We start from the raw sequence: 20,000 nt of genomic DNA, 5'->3' as shown, positions 1-20,000 counted from the left end.
TGAACACAATGGCATACACCCATTGTATCGGGCTTCTGGTCGATCCAGTCGTGTTCTGAATACCTCCAATTCACTTTTCGTCTAAAGTCTAAAGTCAGTACTTGAAAGGAAAATCTGTAATGGATTCAGAGTCAACCCCAGGAATTTATATATATTCTTGCTGTGATAATGAAGTTAATTACACCGTGTGTCTATGAGACAGTATGTTGAGCCCGTCTTTTAACCTAACTCTCGCGACTTGTTAATGAGTCCCCGAGGGTTCGAAACGTCGCTAATTCCATTATTTATTTTTTTCAGACATGTGGGGTTGGGAGTCTAATTTTCAGCCCAGTTATTGCGATTTCGTCTATCGTTGTAGGTAAATATATTATTAGGTTTTAGAGTTTTTTTTATCTTTTGTTACACGGTAAAACACACGTCAATGTAAGACAATATCATCCAAAACAATTCTAAAAAAACTAATTCCCTAACACTAAATAGCCTAAAATTTGTTTTCGCCACTGACGTTCGTTACAGAAAAATTATCGACAATTATAGGAAATTATAGACAAATTATAGAAAATTATAGACAAATTATAGAAAATTATAGACAAATTATAGAAAATTATAGACAAATTATAGAAAATTATAGACAAATTATAGAAAAGTATAATTTGGATTTCAGTATTCCTTAATTTCTCAACAACTGTGTTACCTGGAGTAACACTTCAATCCATTTCATAAGAAATGGATTGAAAAGAAAAAAATACAAAAATATATAAATTGAGGAAAACATGGCTTATTAGGCAAATCAGGTCTTGCATAGTAGGCCAAGTACTGCGTTCTGGCTACTAGGTACAACATATTATACATACACATACATACACACATATATATATATATATATATATATATATATATATATATATATATATAATAATAATAATAATAATAATAATAATAATAATAATAATAATCAGAAAAAATTAATCCAGAAAATCATTAGATAGCGGACTATTAATATATGTTAAATTACACAGAAGAACATAGTCTTTTTTCTATATTTCTTTTGAGAGCAAACGCAGTATGTACGAAGCTTGGTCAAGTGTACTGACGTTGGGATAAAAGTCACCACGTGAAAATAATAACTAGAGAAGTCTTATAACTCAACCCGATATTTCTATTGAAAGTACCTTCGTTAGAAGACTATGATTTACCTTGTTAAAAGTGCCTAAAATCAGTGCCCGTCTCTCTCTCTCTCTCTCTCTCTCTCTCTCTCTCTCTCTCTCTCTCTCTCTCTCTCTCTCTCTCTCTCTCTCGCTCTCCTTACCTCTCTCTTACATGGTTCATTCATTGTCCCTGTAAGCACCCTCACGCAACAAAATGTTAATGCAACTCTCATGTTAAATATATTCTTTTTTTCGTTAGGACAAAGCAGCATTATGAAGTCACCTTGGTAGGCATTGTTGCAACATGCAAACACTATAGAGACTTTCATGAAAATGAATCATGAAAGAGTAAATGAAAAATAAAAGGAGAAATAAAAAGTAGACAGTCCAACGACAATGAGGTAAGCACAAAAGTTAGCTCTTGGATCTCGCCTTTTTAACCATCGGTTGTCTAATGTAGTGACTCCCAACCTGTTTTTCCTCGATCATATCTAACCCTACTACTACTACTACTACGACTTCTACTTCAAGACCCCGAACCAACACAGAAACAGTAGAAACAAGAACATAGAACACGCAATGGCCTATTAATACCTATTATGCCATTGATCCACTTGTTCATCTAAATTATGTTCTGTATCACCTCACATCAAGCGAATATAAGCCATGGAAGAGTATGGAAATTTGTCTTTGAAAATATAAGGAGTGCCTTGCGAAACGCTTCCTTAGGCGTCAGACTATAAATATAGTGTGAAAATGAGCTTTGTAGAGTTAATTTTTCAACTTCTCTCGACAGTGAAGAAAAACATAAGAAATATTAAGGAGATTCGTGTTAGAATCATTAATCTTACCCTTTAGGTCACATTTAACACCATATATATATATATATATATATATATATATATATATATATATATATATATATATATATATATATATATATATATATATATATATATATATATATTGCTGGGAAGAAGGACCGGAATTATTCCCCTAACCTGGCCCCTGGGAAATTATCTCCAAACAGAGAACAATAGACCTGAATTATAGCTTTTGTGGTATTCACTGATAATTCTTCTCTCTTCCGAGAATAATTTGAATTTATAATTTGTCTCGCTACCCATAAATCAGCGACACAATGGCTAATTATCCCACCGACAAATTACATTCAATGACATTTCGGAACTGACAGCACTAAACTTGTACTATGTTTCGCGATGATTTTGTACGTAATAACGGGACGTATAACGCATTTCTACGCTAGCTCGTAGTGAATAAGAGTTGTTTCAATTTACAACATATTTTCCACATTATCGAAAAATTGTGTTTAGTTTCAGACTTGTAGATTCTTAACGCGGCCGACGACACAGAGTTCGATTATATATTTAAATGAACACACCCAAATGCAAGAGGGGGCTGGCCACTGTACTCACTTAGTTGTACTCACCTAGTTGTGTTTGCGGGGGTTGAGCTCTGGCTCTTTGGTCCCGCCTCTCAACCGTCAATCAACTGGTGTACAGTTTCCTGAGCCTACCGGGCTCTATCATATCAACATTTGAAACTGTGCATGGAGTTAGCCTCCACCACATCACTATTTAATGCATTCCATTTGTTAACTTCTCTGACACTGAAAAAATTCTTTCTAACATCTCTGTGGCTCATCTGGGTACTAAGTTTCCACCTGTGTTTCCCTTGTTCGTGTTCCACCCGTGCTGAAGAGTTTGTCTTTGTCCACCCAGTCAATTCCTCTGAGAATTTTGTAGGTGGTTATCATGTCTCCCCCTCACAGTTACTCGCTGTTTCCTGTCGCTTAGATACTCCCTTATCCACTGGAGCACCTTACCTTTTACTCCTGCCTGTTGTTCCAACTTTTGTAACAGCCTTTTGTGAGGTACTGTGTCAAAGGCTTTCCGATAGTCCAAGAAAATGCAGTTTGCCCAACCTTCTCTTTCTTGCCTAATTTGTGTTGCTTGGTCATAGAATTCTATTAGACCTGTGAGGCACGATTTACCATCTCTGAACCCATGATGGTGGTGTGTTACAGAGCTGTTTCCCTCCAAATGCTCTACGAGCCTTTTTCTCACGATCTTCTCCATCACCTTGCTTGGTATACAAGTTAGGGAAACTGGCCTGTAGTTCAGTGCCTCTTGCCTGTCACCTTTTTTGTATATTGGGACTACATTAGCTGCCTTCCAGCTTTCCGGTAGGTCTCCCGTTTCCAGTGACCTGTTATACACCATAGAGGCACACTTAGTGCTTCTGCGCCTTCTTTTAGTATCCTAGGTGAGTTTCTGTCAGGCCCAACAGCCTTTGTCACATTCAGTTTCAACAGATTACTTTTAACCTCATCACTAGTGAGGTCAAATTCCTCCAAAGTTGCTTGGTTTGCCTCCTCATTTAGTGCAGGGGCTTCTCCTTGTTCTATTGTGAAGACCTTCTGGAATCTCTTGTTGAGTTCTTTACACACTTCCTTGTCGTTCTCTGTATATCTGTTTTCCCCTTTTCTCAGTCAGTTTCATCACTTGTTCCTTCACTGTTGTTTTCCTCTTGATGTGGCTGTGGAGCAGTTTTGGTTGGGTCTCAGCTTTACTCACGATGCCATTTTCATACTGTCTCTCTGCTTCTCTCCTCATTCTGAGGTACTCATTTCTGGCCCTCTGGTATCTCTCCCTGCTCTCTGGTGTTCTGTTATTTCTGTAGTTTCTCCATGTTCTTTTATTCAGTTGTTTCGCTGCCGCACACTCCTAATTGAACTACGGATTCTTCTGTTGCTTTTCATTTTTTCTCCTTTTGGACTGGAATAAATCTGTGTGCAGCTTCCTGGCACTTCTGGGTGACATAATCCGTCATATCCTGTACAGTCTTTTCTCTGAGTTGTGTTTTCCATGGTAATCCCCTTAGGAAGTTCCTCATCTCGTCATATTTTCCTCTTCGGTAATTTAGTCTTTTTCCTTCCAATCCCATCCTTGGATAGGTTATCCCTACCTCCACCAGATACTCAAATGTCAATACACTGTGATCAATCAATCTTATGAGGCTTCAAATTTGACTTCCCTTATTCCTGAGTCATTCATTGTGAATATCAGGTCGAGTCTAGCTGGTTCATCATTGCCTCTCATTCTTGTGGGTCCCATGACATGTTGGCTCAGAAAGTTCCTTGTAGTCACTTACAAGAGTTTAGCTCTCCATGTATCTTCACCTCCATGTGGATCCCCATTCTCCCAGTCAATCTTTCCATGGTTGAAATCGCCCATGATTAAGAGTCTGGATCCATTCCTGCAGGCAACTGAAGCTGCTCTCTCTATTATGTTAATGGTTGCCATGTTGTTTCTGTCGAACTCTTGTCTGAGTCTTCTGTCATTTAGTGGAGGGTTGTAAATGACTGCCACTATTATCTTAGGTCCACCCATTGTCATAGATCCTGTTATGTAATCTCTGAATCCGTCGCAGGCCCGGAATTTCCATCTCTTCAAAGCTCCAGTCCTTCCTTATCAGCAGAGCCACTCCTCCTCCTCCTCCTCTCCTTTCCCTCTCTTTCTTTACTATATAGTAGTCCTTAGGCAACACAGCGTTTGTTATGACTCCTGACAATTTTGTTTCTGTGAGTCCTATTACATCTGGGTTTTCTTCCCGCGCCCTTTCTGCCAGTTCACTTGCTTTGTTGGCAATCCCATCAATGTTTGAGTACATTACCTTGAAGCTCACTTTCCTATGTCCATTTTCACCCACCCTCCCCACTAATGTGTGTTGTGTTACTTGCAGAAGAAGCTAGAGAGAGAGTGTGTGCGTGTGTGTGTGTACTCACCAAGTGGAGTACACCTAGTAGAGTGCGTGCGTGCGTGTGTGTGTGTGTGTGTTTATTTACCTATCAATGACTACAAAGGGAACGAGATCCAGCTCTTTATGCACTCGCCTCACGGTCATTTACACCTGGAGCGATAATTACCTCTCTCAACATACAAGTTTTCATTGTTTTTTTTCTTAAAGTTATGGATGGAATTGGCTTCGAAAACCGCTTTCTTTAATGCATTCTAGTGGTCGACCACCTGCACTGTGTGTGTGTGTGTGTGTGTGTGTGTGTGTGTGTGTGTGTGTGTGTGTGTGTGTGTGTGTGTGTGTGTGTGTGTGTGTGTGTGTGTGTGTGTGTGCGTGCGCTCACTGTATCTCTCATGATGGTAAACCAAGTTTCCTATCGGAGTGAATTGATGCCATTACTCATTATTAGTGCCCGTCCAGAATCTCTCTCTCTCTCTCTCTCTCTCTCTCTCTCTCTCTCTCTCTCTCTCTCTCTCTCTCTCTCTCTCTCTCTCTCGCTCTCTCCCTTTCAGAGCTCAGGAATTCACTAACATTTGCTTCATTAACTTCAAATGTTTATTTTAAAGAGATTATGTTGAAGACTCATTCCAAGCTGATCAACTTCCAAAATTAAATTATATAGATTTAAAACACGAAAACATTAGGCTTTATTGCTATTCTGCGATGTTGACGCAGGAGTAATTGGGAACCTTAAGATGATTTCATTCAAAACCGGTTTTCCCTATTAGTTGAAGATCACATGAATCGTATAGAATAATATAATTCTCAGGACTATTTGATCACCATCAACCGATTACATTTTCACTTATATATAGTGAGATTTATTTAATAGTTACTTCTAGAGAAATCAAACAGGCCAAGATTACGCTTTAAGCGGTTTTCTCAAGTTCACTAAGAAGGTATCTGAGGAACTTCGAGCATCAGTGATCTGCAGATGCAATTGCAGCAGATGAAATGTCCATAACCTAACACGAATCGGTAGTTTAGAACACACAGTTGCAAAACAACACCTCTTACGGTCATTGATAATGCTCTGGTTGTAGTTTCTGTTATAGTTATAGGGAAACTATAACAGAAACTCTGTTATAGTTTCCCTGTGTCGATTTCACCCTCGCCAGTAAGCACGGTGAGTTTACCGCACAAGAGGAAAGTAAGGTAAACTCGGTGTGAATTCACGGAGAGGCTTACTTTCTGGAATGTGTTTAGGACTGAAGTGAATCTGCCCAGCACGAGACCAAACAACATCAAACTTAACCTATCCTATCCTACCCTGACCTTAGAGGTGTTGGGCCGTAAGTTTTCGTGCACAGAACAGCTTAATTAGTTTTTATTTTGGTGGGGACAGGCAGCCTGTGTGTGTATATAAGTTGGGCTGATATCGAAGCCCCCCCACAAGGTCGATCTACTGACCCTCCCCCGGGATAAAACCAACACCACTCGTTCCAGGTGTCTATATATTTCTAGGTGAACAGATGAAATAGGTGAAAGGAAAATTGCCCATCCATTTCTGTCCCGCACGAGATTCGAACCCTGGATTCCCGACAGCGAGACGAGAACGAACCCAACTGTACTAGCTTGTGGCTGAAATGCCAACCTGACATAGCCAATAATGGTGTTTACAGATCTTATATAGCCTTCGAAACTGACATGGGTTTACCAGAACACAGCTACATTAATTTATACTGCTCTTTCGTGAGAACTTTCTCATGTGTACCAGCTGACGAGTCTGTTGCAGCTGTTGCAGTGTACACAGTCTGCCATGTTGAGGCTATAGCATTGTATATCATCAGTTATGTTGATAGGATGTCCCATGTTAAGTATCTAATGTTATATTCTATTTTTATGAAAATATACGATTTATCTTTTCATTTTAGGTTATACACTTCATATATAAATATATATACATAAATATATATATATATATATATATATATATATATATATATATATATATATATATATATATATATATATATATATATATATATATATATATATATACATATAAATATATATATATATACATACATATATATATATATATATATATATATATATATATATATATATATATATATATATATATATATATATATATATATACATAGGAAAGAGAGAGAGAGAGAGAGGAGGGATTGAAGTGGGAGAGAGGAACTGAAAGCGAAGCATAGACACAGACAGAAAGAGAAAGGAAAAGAGTGGGAGGGGGAAGATAAAGAAGTGAAAATCACACCAAAGAGATTGACACACACAGTGAGGTGCAATATGACTCTCCCCTTTACCTGTATTCTTTTCCTTGAAGAGCCTTTGTGTTCCCAGGACACAGGAAGGTTTTCCTGGACTCAACGATTCTTCCCTCCACTCATTTGGGGCAAAAATGCCCCTTCAAGTTTTACAATTTTTGGGGCAAAAACAAAAACAAAATCACTCAGATCCTCTCATTTTGAGGCCAAATTATATTTGAGATCCTTTCATTTCGGGGCCAAAAAAAAATGAGTCAGATCCTTTAGGTATCACTCAAATCATTTTATTTTGGGGCAGAAACGTAACTTATTTCGTTTTATTTGCGGGGACGCACGTAAAGGTTCTTACAGAGTTTGCAAGGCCGTACATCAGCGCCCAAGATATATATGTACATGTACATATGTGTTCATACATTCATATATGTGTAATTATGCATATTTTTGGAACATCACCTGCCAGTCGTTTAACAATCAGGCACCCAATCACTGCTGGGTGGTCAGAGGCATGTACCCAGAGGCAAATATATATATATATATATATATATATATATATATATATATATATATATATATATATATATATATATATATATATATATATAGCATATATATATATATATATATATATATATATATATATATATATATATATATATATATATATATATATATATAAGGGGGGGTACCACCTCTGGTGGGAACCACAGCCTCAGAGAAGGGAACACAGAGCATTCAGGGAAAAACTTGCCATTTATCTCTGAATACGTAAGAGTGTTCGCTTCTCCTACCACCCCCCTTTTTTTATGGTGTACACTTTATTATGCAAGGTTATACAGTTACATATCTGATTTTATAAAAAAAAAATATATATATATATAGTCAACGATCTATACATCTGGCATTTCTATAACGTTCTTACTCTCTTTGCTTTCCTCTGTCGCATTGTCCCTTTATGAATATGAAAAGCATTTCTTCAACAGTAAATAATCTAATGTGATGGAGGATGGAGATACCGAGAGGAATGATGCATAATTAAGTATACCAACAGAGGGCGGGGGTGAGAGTGGGAGGGATATGATACGATATTGATACGACAGGAGATTACTTTCAGAGTTTGGAGAGCCATGACCTCTGAGACTCCTTAATATGAGACAGTCATGCCAGTCCGGAAAAAGTTATTCCATCTTATGTTGAAGATTTAAATCATGATGGAAAAGCTGGCTCAGAACCTTGGAGCTTAAATATGGGGGGTAATCCGCGAATCTCTGGAGACTGAAGTGACCTATGGAGTTATGTTCAGAGTTACGGGATCTCTCTTGCTCTGTGTCACATCTTTAAATGTCTCCCTCTCTCTCTCTCTCTCACACACACACACACTCTTACACACACACACTCTTACACACACACACACACACACACACTCTTACACACACACACACACACACACACACATACACACACACAGAACTATCTTATAAAATTTGTGTAAGAAATCGTTATTTAGTTATATATATATATATATATATATATAGTTATTATATATATATATATGTCGTACCTAATAGCCAGAACGCACTTCTCAGCCTACTATGCAAGGCCAAATTTGCCTAATAAGCCAAGTTTTCATGAATTAATTGTTTTTCGACTACCTAACCTACCTAACCTAACCTAACCTAACTTTTTCGGCTACCTAACCTAACCTAACCTATAGAGATAGGTTAGGTTAGGTTAGGTAGGGTTGGTTAGGTTCGGTCATATATCTACGTTAATTTTAACTCCAATAAAAAAAATTTGACCTCATACATAAAGAAATGGGTAGCTTTATCATTTCTTAAGAAAAAAATTAGAGAAAATATATTAATTCAGGAAAACTTGGCTTATTAGGCAAATTTGGCCTTGCATAGTAGGCTGAGAAGTGCGTTCTGGCTACTAGGTACGACATATATATATATATATATATATATATATATATATATATATATATATATATATATATATATATATATATATATATATATATATATATATATATATATATATATACTAGCCAATCGGACTAAGGTGCGAGAAAGCACTATAATCTTCATACTAACAGATCATCACACACTGTGTCAAAAGTGAATCAGGAATAATTGGAGTTATAACAGCACAAGTCTATAATTTTTGCATTCTCTTTCATCGGATTAAGTCAACGGATGTCTCCTTTTTTATGAGCAAGAATAGCAAACTTTAACAACTCCGTGGGGCTCGAACCCTGACCTATCTAATAGTCTCCCCCTGGGTATAAGACGTCTGCCACCTTGTCTTCTCTTAAAAAAACACCTTCACTTTTGATCGTGTAATTATGCCTTCCTTGAGTTAAATTTTCCGCCGCTTACGTTTAATTCGTCACTAGTGAAAGACCAAAGCTGACTGGTTGCTGCATTTTTAAGGTCCGGGTACATTAGGAAGTCCAACTTCCACTTCGCGTTGAATTCTCGATAATCCCGTTGTTAGTTATTTAATAAAATAAATTGATTTTTATCGTGTTGCTGGTAATCTTTTCTAATTGACGCACACACTCCTCGCTAGCACCTCCTAGCACACACACACTTCTCGCTAGAATCACTCCTAGCAAACGCACTACTCGCTAGAATCACTCCTAGCAAACGCACTACTCGCTAGAATCACTCCTAGCGAACGCACTCCTCGCTAGAATCACTCCTAGCGAATGCACTCCTCGCTAGAATCACTCCTAGCGAACACACTCCTCGCTAGAATCACTCCTAGCGAACGCACTCCTCGCTAGAATCACTCTTAGGTAACATACTCCTAGCGAACACTCTCCTCGCTAGAATCACTCCTAGCAAACACACTTCTCGCTAGAATCACTCCTAGCGAACACACTCTTCGTTAGAATCACTCCTAGCGAACACACTCTTCGTTAGAATCACTCCTAGCTAACACACTCCTGGTGGACACACCTTCAATCTTGCAGTGTTTACCACCTGCGTCAGACAGTTCGAAACTTGGCTTCATTAGATTCTTCTCAGCTCAGAGCTTTATTAATTAATAGTGTTTTTTTAAGATAAATTCCCCAAGGCTTTATTTTCTTGTATTTTGAGAAAGTGTTTATGTGTGTGTCTGTGTCTGTCTGTCAGTGTGTCGCCCTCGAGTATAATGTTAACATTATCTGCTGAGTAATTTGTTTAATTATTATTATTATCATTATTATTATTATTACGAGGTCATGTGATAAATGCCAAAGTCACACGTTCCGAGGTCACGTGATAAATACTAAGGTCAGAAGGTCAGGGATGAAAATATTCCACTGTTGCTCATCATTTTTTTAATAAATTTATTGTTTATAATTAAAGTCTCTTGGACTGGTCACGGTAAAATCCATGTCCGAGTAGAGCTCTCGGTAACACGTTCAAATTTGCATGGTTATTGACCTGATGTGTGTGTGTGTGTGTGTGTGTGTGTGTGTGTGTGTGTGTGTGTGTGTGCTCTATTGCTCAGACCCCCGACGGCGCCTCTGTGGTCCCTGACCCCCGTCGGCACCTCTGGGGCCCTGACCCCCTACAGCGCCTCTGTGGTCCCTGACCCCCGACGGCCCCTCTGTGGTCCCTGACCCCCGACGGCGCCTCTGTGGTCCCTGACCCCCGACGGCGCCTCTGTGGTCCCTGACCCCCGACGGCGCCTCTGTGGTCCCTGACCCCCGACGGCGCCTCTGTGGTCCCTGACCCCCGACGGCGCCTCTGTCGCCCCTGACCCCCGACGGCGCCTCTCGCTACAGACACGGAAGCTAAACTGCTTCACAAGAAAAACAAAGAGCTACCCACCGAAGCTCACACGCGATACCTGAGTCTTAAAAGAGTGTTTTTATCTACTGCTCGACGAGGTTCTTTCGACCCCCCCCCCCCCCCCCAACCAAACCCACCCCCTCTCTCAACAGCCCCCCCCCACCCTCTCAACAGCCCCCCCCACCCTCTCAACAGCCCCCCCTCCCCCCTCTCTCAACAGGCCCCCCCCTCCCTCTTCCCCCCCCCCCGCCCCCCTTGCAAGAAAACACTGACTCCCTTCTCCATATCCCTTTTCTTTCCATGCTCCGGATCTTTCGACACTTTCAACCCTCCATTCTCTCACCTCTTACTACCTACCAACAGACGTTTTTTTTGGCCAGCTCTACGACCCTGCGTTTCCTCCAACTCTCAAAACACTTCAAAACCTTCAACCTTTCTCCGTCAACCTCCATCCTACCTCCTCATCAACCCAACCTCCTCCTTCCTCTTCCACTTATTTTATCGCCTCTTATCAATTTATTTATTGATAGTATATGAGGTAGTGGGCCGAAGTCGATGAGACGGCGGGGTAGTTGATGTCGTTGTTTTCTCTACTTTGAGCCATAATGACTAAACAAGGCACTTAGATGTTACCATGGGGGTCTATGGATGGTCGTAAGAGTATATATATATATATATATATATATATGTCGTACCTAATAGCCAGAACGCACTTTTCAGCCTACTATGCAAGGCCCGATTTGCCTAATAAGCCAAGTTTTCATGAATTAATATATTTTCTCTATTTTTTTTCTTATGAAATGATAAAGCTACCCATTTCATTATGTATGAGGTCAATTTTCTTTTATTGAAGTTAAAATTACCGTAGATATATGACCGAACCTAACCAACCCTACCTAACCTAACCTAACCTATCTTTATAGGTTAGGTTACGTTAGGTACCAGAAAAAGTTAGGTTAGGTTAGGTTAGGTAGGTTAGGTAGTCGAAAATACATTAATTCATGAAAACTTGGCTTATTAGGCAAATCTGGCCTTGAATAGTAGGCTGAAAAGTGCGTTCTGGCTATTAGGTACGACATATATATATATATATATATATATATATATATATATATATATATATATATATATATATATATATATATATATATATATATATATATATATATATGTCAGTTTTAATATGAATGAAAATTAACCGTCTTGCAAACACGTACTCGTAAAGCTATAATTTACGTGTTTGCTATAATTATTTTCTAAAATTATTTTAGATGAAAAACTATAATTATCTTCTTTCCGGTTCAAAGACATGATTAACTTCTGTGTCTTAAAGAGTGGGCAAGTTGACGACCATTGTTCGTCATGGATCATATTTATGCATTTATGCATAGCTCGTTTCCCACCGCACAAGACATGCTAAGAGGGCTGTATTTCAGGAGAATATTTCCAACTCTTGCCTTCGGAGTTACATCCAGTAAGTGCGGGGTTCAGTTAGTACCATCCTGACGCGACCAGGACGCGTTGCTGTCAATCAATTTACCCCCAGATAAAGGAGAAGAAAAATGGCTGTCAATCCTCCAGTCATCCATCTTCCACTGGTCTTAGTGTTGTATAAGAACATAAGAACAATTTAACTGTAGAAGATCTATTGGCCCCATATGTGGCAGCTTCTCGTATATACTTTGTAGGCAACTATTTCATTATCATAATATCAACTTGTATGGCATTATAAATTTATTATAACTAAAAGGCCGTATTTATGCGCTTTCATTGTCAAGGTATTAAACTGTGAGTGCTCAAGTAACTTGGGAAGAGTTCTATATCATCTGATTGTGATTAAATGCATCACTAAACATCTTGGATTGTGACTGTCATACACTGGTCTACCTTCCTTGTCATATGTGTATATTTAATATGGAGATCTTATTCGAATCTTATAATCGTTACTATGTTCCCTCGGGTACTTCTTTCCTCCGGTGTAGCAAGGTCCATTTCTCTCACGATTTCCCCTCAGTTCAAAACCCAGTTTTTTCATATCTTTTAAACCTTTTTTTTCATATGTGGGTTCTACTCTGCGCTGCACATTGTGAGGTGGGTCTCACGACGGTTAAATTAACTCCTTTTACCAATCTATATTTTTCTCTTGTTCCCTACTTCCCCATCTCCCTCACAAAGGTAGTGTTTCCTTTATGTTAATTATATGCAGCTTCCAATATCACTCTCACAGATTAAAAATAACAAAATCTATGGAAAGGTTCTGAATAGTGGGGAGAAACCCAGGCTGGACAGAACAAGCCTGGCAGGCTGGACAGAACAAGCCTGGCAGGCTGGACAGAACAAGCCTGGCAGGCTGGACAGAACAAGCCTGGCAGGCTGGACAGAACAAGCCTGGCAGGCTGGACAGAACAAGCCTGGCAGGCTGGACAGAACAAGCCTGGCAGGCTGGTTTACCTGAGCAAGAATTGATCGTTACATGTTCCGCTATTTGCGTCGAACAAAAATAATATTTTTTTTTAGTCAGCCAAACATGACCGGAAGAATCGTGTTTGGCGCCGTCGCACGCCGGCTCCACGAGCAACGCGATGGGCTGATCCGTGGGTAATGTGAGGGTTGAGGCAGAGATGACGCAGGGTCTGACCCGGGGATGTGTGTGTGTGTGTGTGTGTGTGTGTGTGTGTGTGTGTGTGTGTGTGTGTGTGTGTGTGTGTGTGTGTGTGTGTGTGTGTGTGTGTTGTCAATAAATAAAAACACTTTTTCTCGTTTTTTTCGCAAAATGAACCATCAATCAACACATTATCCAAATCCATCAAACTAATTCACCCCCTCTCTCTCTCTCTCTTTCTCTCTTTCTCTCTCTCTCTCTCTCTCTTTCTCTCTTTCTCTCTTTCTCTCTCTCTCTCTCTCTCTCTCTCTCTCTCTCTCTCTCTCTCTCTCTCTCTCTCTCTCTCTCTCTCTCTCTCGTTCTTTCTCTCTCTCCTCCAAGACCTGTCCGTGGCGGTGGTGTCTGCGTGGGACGCCGACGACGCCACGGAGGGCACCAACGCCAGGCTCACCTACTCCATTGAGAAGAACGTGATTGACGAGCGCTCCGGTGAAGCCATCTTCGCTGTGCACCCCGAGACGGGTCTGGTGAGGACGGCGCTCTGCTGCCTCGATAGAGAGACCACGCCGGAGTACAACATCCAGGTGGTCGCCTCCGACGGTGGTGGCCTCAAGGGTGAGTGTTTGTGTGGACCAGTTGTAACTCACCCTTAAGGGTGAGGGTTTGCCTGAATCTCCTGAGGATCACTAAGTGTGAGTGTGTTCGTGCATTGTCTATAGATCTGAAGGAGGAGTGTTTATGTGCATCATCTGCGGACTTCAAGGGTGAGTGTTAGAGGGAACAAGCTGTGGGACCTCAAGGGTGAGGAGGGTCTGAGTAGACAAGTTGAGGGTTACGAAGGTGAAGGGGCAGGTCGCCAGATGTGTCTCAGATGATGGACTATACAAATGGTACTACTTGAGAATAGGTTTAACTCGTGGCTATCAGCAAGGTAAGATTTTGCCATCTTCCATGAAACAACTACTTACTCATGTTGAGGAACGTGAGGAAGGTTAACGATCCAGCAGCTGGCCAAGACATCATCATCATCAGCCACTAGAATCTTGATGTAGTGCAAACAAACTAAAGCACTAAATCTGATGACGGTTTGTGTGTAAGTAGGAAAACATTACCTTCCAATTGTTCGTTTAACCAATGTAAACTGTCTCAGCCTCCCTGAATTTGTTTCTATCAGAGAAAATTAATTTTTGACGCAGTCCTCATTTATGATGAGTGAGTTGACTGGGGAAATGAGGGCGAGTGAGGAGGAATATGAGGTGAGGAAAGCACAGAAGGAACGCGAGGGAGGGAGATTGAGGTAAAAAATAAGGGAGGGAGATGGATGGGAGGGAGGGAGAGAGAGGCTGGGGGGGGGGTGTAATGAAGAAATACTGATGAAAGTTACAAAGATATACACTGATACAGTGTTCAGGATACATATTCCACATTCCCGGGTTGGATACGCAGCTGGGGCAGAAACAAATGGGTGTTTCTTTCACTTGATTCATCTGTTCACCTAGCAATATCAGGTATCTGGGAGTCAGAGAGTTACTACGGGCTGTATCGTGGAGATGTGTGTGTGTGTGTGTGGGTGTTCTCACCCTAGTTGTGCTTGCGGGGGTTGAGTTTTGGCTCTTTAGGCCCGCTTCTCAATTGTCAATAATTCAACTGTGTGTGTGTGTCAGCCCAATCATTCAGACAGGACTGAATGATTGGGCTGACAAATGGCTACTAAAGTTCAACCCGAGTAAATGCAATGTAATGAAACTAAGCGGTGTAAACAGGAGACCAGATACAGGATACCAAATAAGATAAGAAGTACTTCATGAAACGGACAGAGAGAGGAAGATCTAGGAGTTAACATCACACCAAACCTGTCTCCTGAAGTCCACATGAAGAGAATTACATCTGCGGCATACGCGAGGCTGGCTAACATCAGAACAGCCTTCAGGAACCTGTGTAAGGAATCATTCAGAACCTTGTATACCGCATATGTAAGACCAATCCTGGAGTATGCAGCCCCAGCATGGAGCCCGTACCTTGTCAAGCACAAGGCGAAGCTGGAAAAAGTTCTTAGGTTGGGGAGCCGGTGGCTGAGGGGACAGAACACTGGACGCATAATTCTGTGGTCCCGGATTCGATCCCGGGCGCCGGCGAGAAACGATGGGCAGAGTTTCTTTCACCCTGATGCACCTGTTACCTAGCAGTAAATAGATACCTGGGAATTGGTCAGCTGTCACGGGCTGCTTCCTAGGGGTGGAGGCTTGGTCGAGGACCGGGCCGCGGGGACACTAAAGCCCCGAAATCATCTCAAGATAACCTCAAGAAGATGCCACTAGGCTAGTCCCAGAACTAAGAGGCATGAGTTACGAGGAAAGGCTGCCTGAAATGCACCTCACAACACTGGAAGACAGAACAGTAAAGGAAGACATGATCGCCACCTACAAAACCCTCAGAGGAATTGACAGGTTTGATAAGGATAAACTGTTTAACACGGGTGGTACGCGAACAAGGGGACACAGGTGGAAACTGAGTACCCAAATGAGCCACAGGGACGTTAGAAAGAACATTTTCAGTGTTAGAGTACTTAACAGTTGGAATACATTAGGTAGTGATGTGGTGGAGGCTGACTCCATACACAGTTTCAAATGTAGATATGACAGAGCCCAGTAGGCTCAGGAATCTGTACACCAGTTGATTGACAGTTGAGAGGCGGGACCAAAGAGCCAGAGCTCAACCCTCGCAAGCACAAATAGGCGAGTAAACACACAGTAGAGAAACATAAAATAAATAGGTTTTCCCTGAAGAGTTTTGCTGTAATATAAGAACAAAGATACCGAACAACGATATATTGTTGCTTATTCAGTTTAAAGTGGAAAAAATGCTGCTGGGAGCTTATTGATATAATAAAATATGAACTCCACTATATTTCAACAATTGCAAAAAGCATATAAATACATATTGGGAATTAATATATTTTAGACTTATTCATTCTTGTAAAACTCAATTACACTCCATTTAAAGTATTTTCATGGAATCAAATCAATATGAAACCATGTTTTTTGTGCTGCTGCAAATTAAACCCTGAGGTTACATTAAGGAATTACGATGTAAGGAACTTTCAGTAAAGATTCTTTGTTCAACACATATCCGCCGGGAAATTGGTTCATAAACTATTGGGAAGGTTCGATTAGTTGAGTGTGCTTTGAAAAGTTCATCCAAGTTGTCTTTTATCTTTTGTAGTAGCTGCTTGGTTAGTTTGTTTTTTGTTTTGTTTTTGCTACTTCTGTTTCTCTTCTCACTTTTTCCTTCTCTCCTTTCCCCTTTCTTCTTCTCTTCTCCTCCCTTTCTCATTCTCTTCTCCCTTTATCATTATCTTATCTTCCCTTTCTCTTTTTCTTCTCCCTTTCTCCTCTTCTCTTTCTTCTTCTCGTCTCCAACCTTTCTCCTTCTCTTCCCGTCTCTTTCTCTGCTCCTTTTTTTCTCCTCTTTTTCTACCTTTCTATCTTTCTTTTTTCTCACTATTATTTCTTCTTGTTCTCTTTCTCCTCTTCTTCTTCTCCTCACTTTCGCTCTCTCCTCCTGCATGAATTCATGAATTTTATCAGCAAATAATCTGTATAAATAAATTACGAACTTGGGAAACTCGCTCCCGTGGCGTGCAAGTTGGCATGTTGGAGCCGTCAAGAGTGTAAATCTAATCTTATCACACATACATTGTCCCTTGTGGTCGCATGTCGTCCCAAAACAAATATCCGCAATATTGCAATTATTTTCGTAATGAATCTGTTGCAATTAATAAACCCTTTTTTTCTCCCTCTCTCCGGGGATGTTTTTAGGATTGCATTTGTTAGTTAGTACGAAAAGTTATGGTTGTAGTGTCCTTACTGATAATAATAAAGTAATGATGATGACCAAGTGAGGCGGCCTTGCGCTCAAGACGAGCCTCAGGTACGATCAGATTTCCCTATAGTGCCTCAGGTACGATCAGATTTCCCTATAGTGCCTCAGGTACGATCAGATTTCCCTATAGTGCCTCAGGTACGATCAGATTTCCCTATAGTGCCTCAGGTACGATCAGATTTCCCTATAGTGCCTCAGGTACGACCAGATTTCCCTATAGTGCCTCAGGTACGATCAGATTTCGCTATAGTGAACACAAAATCGCGCGACCTAGCACGGCGCTGCCTTCAAGTGGAGAGGGGTGAAGGGGGTGGGGGGGGAGGTTTGAAAGGGGTGTTGGAAGGTCGGTTCCACCTCGTTCTTTCTATGCCGTCCTCGTCGTTAGGGGATCCCAATTCACCAGCTTTCCCTTCTCCCTTTCCCTCCCTCCCTCCCTTACCTGCGGTCGTTCGCAGATTATCCTTTCTCCCTATTTTTTTTTAAATTTTTAATCTCACTCTCACTTTTTTCCTTCTATCATTCCACATTTTGTCTCCATTTACATTTCGTCTTCTCCTTATGCCAGCATTTGGTTCGTGTGGCGTTACATGCAGGAGAGATTCTTATCACTTTTTTTGTATTTTCTCTACTACTTTTGTCTTTTTTTGTAATCTTTCTTTTTTTCCCTTTGTATTTGTCCTCTTTTTATCTTCTTCGTCCATATAGTCTCATGGAGTAGTTATTGCTTTCACTTGATTCTTCTTTTCTTCCCGCTTTCCCTTGCCATTATTTCCTCTTGCTCCTCGTGTTGGTCCCCCTGCCACCTGTCCTCCCCGCATGTTTCAGACCAAGATGGACGCTTCTATATATAGCACGGCATTGTTGGCACATGTTGGTACCCCTGAAAGCCGAGAGGCGACGCAGATGAGTGTGAGTGGCCCGAGAATGGCTGGTGCCGGCGTCGGAAAGTTTGGGGGGCCCCAGCGGAGGAAGTGTTGATCCGGCTGGGCAAAATGTAGGGGCCCGAAGTGGGACGTTTCGGCCCCTCAATGATACGGGGGTGAACACTGGTGGTGAGTGTGCCCCCCCCCCCCTTTCTACCCCCCTCCTAACCCCTCTCCCCCTCCCCCGAAGACGAGTATGAGTACACAATGAGTTACACACTGAAATCACAATAGCGTGATACATTAAATGAACAAATTTGATGTATAATTGTTGCTATTGTGATTTCTGTGTGTATTGAAGAAAGGGCGAAGAGGTAGAACATCTGGTTGATAGAGCCCGGGTGCATGGGGTGGAAATTGTGTAAAACCCCGGTTTGTGTCTCGGAGAGGCTGTAGGATCCGTGTGAGGGGGCAGCATCACTCCTGGTTGCAATTCTTTTAACCATGTCGTGACGCAATCGACTATAAGGCGCGTCTGGGATCATCCTGGACGTAAGTTCGAACCCTCATCACGGTCACTTGTGGATTTGTTCATTTACACAATGAGGTCACCCCAGAGATGACCCGGGGGTTGACCCCGGAGGTCACCCCCCAGACGCGCGGGTGATCCAGGATGCTGCCGTCGTCCAGGAGGCCTGGTCGACGACCGGGCCGCAGGGTCGCTGAGCCCCGAAATCACCTCACCTCAAGGTAGGTCCTGCTCTAAGGTACGGTGTGAGGAAACCCGTGGCAAGAGGTTCCAGAGGTGATCACTGGTGTCTCGAGAGTGAGTGTGTGGGTGGGACTTGTACTGGTTAATGCGAGGCCCTCGACAACAAGAATGTGTAAAGACTCCCGAGGGTGTGTTTAAGGCCGCCGAGGAACACCGTGGGATTACAGAGACGGTGTGATGGGCGTGAAAAGGTGGTGTGGGGGTCAGAATACATGAGAGGATACAGCGGAAATAGGTGATAGGCTCCGGGGGGGGTTAATATGTGGTGTTAAGGGTTAATGTTGGGGGGAGAGGGACCCAAAGAATAATATTGGGCCCCTGAGGGATAATTTAGGGCCCCTCGAGGGGACAGTGTGTGAGACGCGATCAGATTACTTTAACATTTTCAACTTGTTTCTTCAATCCATCAGCTCTTTCCATTAGCACCCCTTCCCCCCCCCCTTCACCTCTCTCTCTCTCTCTCTCTCTCTCTCTCTCTCTCTCTCTCTCTCTCTCTCTCTCTCTCTCTCTCTCTCTCTCTCTCTCTCTCTCTCTCTCTCTCTCTCTCTCTCTCTCTCTCTCTCTCTCTCTCTCTCTCTCTCTCTGTACCCCCGGTGTGCCCTATTTCCTTCTCTCATTCGCGAATTCCCTCTCACTTATACCTTTCTATCCCCACTTCCTCCTCTCCTCTTCGTTCTCCGTTGATCATGTGTATCAAAGTGCAGTGAAAATTACATCATGGGCCGCCTGAGTGGTATATAATGACGACCTTAGGTGGTTGTGCCTACCACCCTCTGTTACCAATGAACCCTCTGGTTGCAATGACACTAACATAATGTACAGAATGATTCTCCTTTCACCGCGACTTAACAAAGTTAACAATGGCCCTCTACCTTTTATTATCCCA

At 41.6% G+C, this 20,000-nt stretch overlaps 1 protein-coding gene across 1 annotated transcript in view; it reads left to right on the top strand.

The window, feature by feature from the left end:
• Nucleotides 1-20,000, top strand: part of LOC123751027 (putative neural-cadherin 2) — a 350,210-nt gene that overhangs the window by 257,287 nt on the left and 72,923 nt on the right. Inside the window, exon 7 of the mRNA XM_069301332.1 lies at nucleotides 13,979-14,212. Within this exon, the coding sequence (XP_069157433.1) occupies nucleotides 13,979-14,212 (234 nt within the window). The remainder of the gene's footprint in view (nucleotides 1-13,978; nucleotides 14,213-20,000) is intronic.

Source organism: Procambarus clarkii, chromosome 5 (assembly GCF_040958095.1).
Source record: "Procambarus clarkii isolate CNS0578487 chromosome 5, FALCON_Pclarkii_2.0, whole genome shotgun sequence".
Lineage (NCBI taxonomy): Eukaryota > Metazoa > Arthropoda > Malacostraca > Decapoda > Cambaridae > Procambarus > Procambarus clarkii.
The sequence above is the reverse complement of the archived record's forward strand: the minus strand, read 5'-3'. Positions and strand labels throughout refer to the sequence as shown.